The following is a 2,723-nucleotide window of genomic DNA, read 5'->3' on the forward strand; positions in this document are numbered from 1 at the left end:
TTTGTGGTTTGGCACAATGAAATAGTTTAAATTAAATAAAAGATAACATACATTTATTGGGAAAATAATAATATATATTTTCAATAAAAGTACCACTGTTATAAGCAAAGGATTGCATAGTCCCCTATGAGAATCTTTCTGTGTTGTAACTGGATTTCAGTTTGGATTCAATAGTTTAAAGTTAAATATGTATGAAATACCTCCGTTTAAGTTTCTTATCTAAATAAAGAATTTAAGGAAAGCCTATTTCAAGTGAGTATCCATGTTGTGCATTGAACTTGCATTGTTAATTCCGTTTTTTCAATAAGGTTTAGGTAGGCTACTTCACAAAATGAAATAGGAGGCTACAGTTTACACAAACTAGACCCAGACTGAGCATGCCATTGCTTACAACAGCTGTGGTAGTCAGTAATAGTGGAGGTTCTATAGAGCATCAAGATGTTAACTGGAACGCAACGGAAAAAGAAGAAGAAATGGGATTGACTCTTCATCCTGGACTCTTCATCCTGGACTCTTCATCCTGGTATCATGACACCTTTGTCTGTTTTGTACCAAATAGCTATTGGCCAATCACAAAATTGACTACAGTTAAGCAATTTGTTATCAGTATAATTCAATTCAGTTTAAAAAAATAGCACTTTTAAGAATAAAACCAATAAAGTAGCACATGTAATGTATAAGAGTGAGAACTTTTCTACTCTTAACATGAAAGATGCAATGATTAAAAAGTGATGGGTTTTTGATGGCAGTAATCAACACGGGCATTTAAAAAAAAACTCTCAATATTTCCTGTCAAATCAAAGAACTTTGTTTCTTTTAACTGAACATCAAATCTGGTTTTAAATGAAAGATAATGAACATTTGGCAGAAAACTCAATGGAAATCTTAAATGACACTTATTTAGGTGTATAGATGGTGTTCTTCACTTAGTTTGATGACATTTGCAGGATGTGTGAAACTTGAATACATAGCCTGATAACGGTTTGTTTACCTTCTTAGTGGTTAACCTACAGCATTTTTGTGTGTTCAACCTCTTGAAGATTGGATATCAAACTCATTTTAATTGAGGCAAAAATGTATTTGTCTGATTTTGTGCTTCAGAGGACCAACTAGAGCAGCAGGAGCTGAAACTAAGATACCAACAGGTGTTGTTATACCTTAGTATAACCTAGTCATACCTTACAATGACCTGGTAACAGCCGGGCCCTGCCAGAACACATACCACTCCTAGTTTTGACCCATAATCCATTACAGTGAAGACACTGTACGTGCTGTTGTGTCAGTGTGGGTGTCTTTCAGGGAAGAGTGAGAGGGAACGAGGAACTGTTCATGGAGACTATTTAAAACAGATAATATCACACCACTTGTATAATGAGAAGCCATTCTGTTCGTTATGCCCTACTTTTTGTGCGGAGTCCCCCTCCATTTTTCTCTCAACTGAAAGATCTCTCCCTCTCTCCCGACTTGACTAGATTATGATAAGCTATGGTTAATGATGAGGTGGATTGTGGGTAAAACCAAGACAGGGAAATGTGGAGGCAGACCTGTTAGTGAATCAGTGAGTTGTAGTTTTACATTTGACAGATTCCACTACTATCTTTTAACCCATGATACAAAATAGATCTATCCATAAAAAGCATAGCTAAACTATTTTCTAACTGTTATAAAAATAGGAGGCATTTATATAGTGAAATTCAGGAAGTGGCATAGAGAGAACAAGATAAAAGTTCAATAATGAACAAGCAAATGTTATTGCTCCCGTAGTGGTATCATCACTGACATCTTACAGTGTTTCTCATCATATAGCCAGAGAAAAGGTGAGGGCATAAATGCTGCTGAATTTAGTTTTGCTCGCAAGGGGCTTCCTATGATACACCAGAAACTAAATCGACCTTTACATGAAGCTTTCAACAAACGGCTCAATTTAAACTGAACGACTTGGACTGAGAGAAAACATACTAAACAAAAACTGGTTTCTATAACACGTCAAAACAGCCTGTTCTTGTTCCACATAACAGTTTTATTCAAAGTCGGTCCTCAGCAATTTGCCAACTTAGCGACTTGATGAACGTACAGTATCATTCCTAATTGGAATAAATAGGCTTTTATTTTCATCAAATAAACAAAACAGAAGAAGACCACTGTTGATAAGAGGACAGTGAGAGACAAAACAGGCCCCTGAAACCTAAAATACAACAATGAAGTCACTTGGCCGTGTTAAGCTGGAATACCAACCCCTAAGTCCAGTATTATTGAAACCTTCCCAACGCACGTTGCACGGTCACACTCTGTGCGCATGTTCAATTTTACGTCTAACACCACACCTTGCCTCAGGTATGCTACAACTCACCGATTGCACTGATATCAACTGCTGTTAATAAGATTTATACTCAAAGCAACTCCAGTTCCAGCTTCCTGCCTCACATTTCCTCCTTTTTTATACTTTTCATATATAAAAGAATCATTGTGTCTGGGGCCTGGGAGGGCCTCTTGGGGGGGGGGGGCGTACGGGGCGTACGGGGGCCTCTAGACCGCCAGGTCGTTGGGCCTGGCTCTGATGCTGCTGCTCTTACTGGCCCTACTGAGCCGCCGGGGGTCTGTGACCATGACTGGCGGCTCGTGCATTTCCACTGTGGTGGTGACGTGGCCCTCCTCGTGCTCACTCTTCCCCCCGCCACTCAGGCTGCCACCGCTGGAGCTGGGGCTGGTGGTGGGCGGAGCCT

At 39.6% G+C, this 2,723-nt stretch overlaps 1 protein-coding gene across 1 annotated transcript in view; it reads right to left on the minus strand.

The window, feature by feature from the left end:
* Positions 1–2,526: 2,526 nt before the first annotated feature.
* Positions 2,527–2,723, minus strand: part of gja3 (gap junction protein, alpha 3) — a gene marked incomplete at both ends in the record, with an annotated part of 1,359 nt that continues 1,162 nt past the window's right edge. Inside the window, one exon of the mRNA XM_080535845.1 lies at positions 2,527–2,723. This exon is cut by the window's right edge and continues 1,162 nt beyond it. Within this exon, the coding sequence (XP_080391971.1) occupies positions 2,527–2,723 (197 nt within the window).

The sequence above is a fragment of the Nansenia antarctica genome, assembly GCF_963989245.1.
Source record: "Nansenia antarctica genome assembly, chromosome: 7".
In the NCBI taxonomy this organism is placed as follows: Eukaryota; Metazoa; Chordata; class Actinopteri; order Argentiniformes; family Microstomatidae; genus Nansenia; species Nansenia antarctica.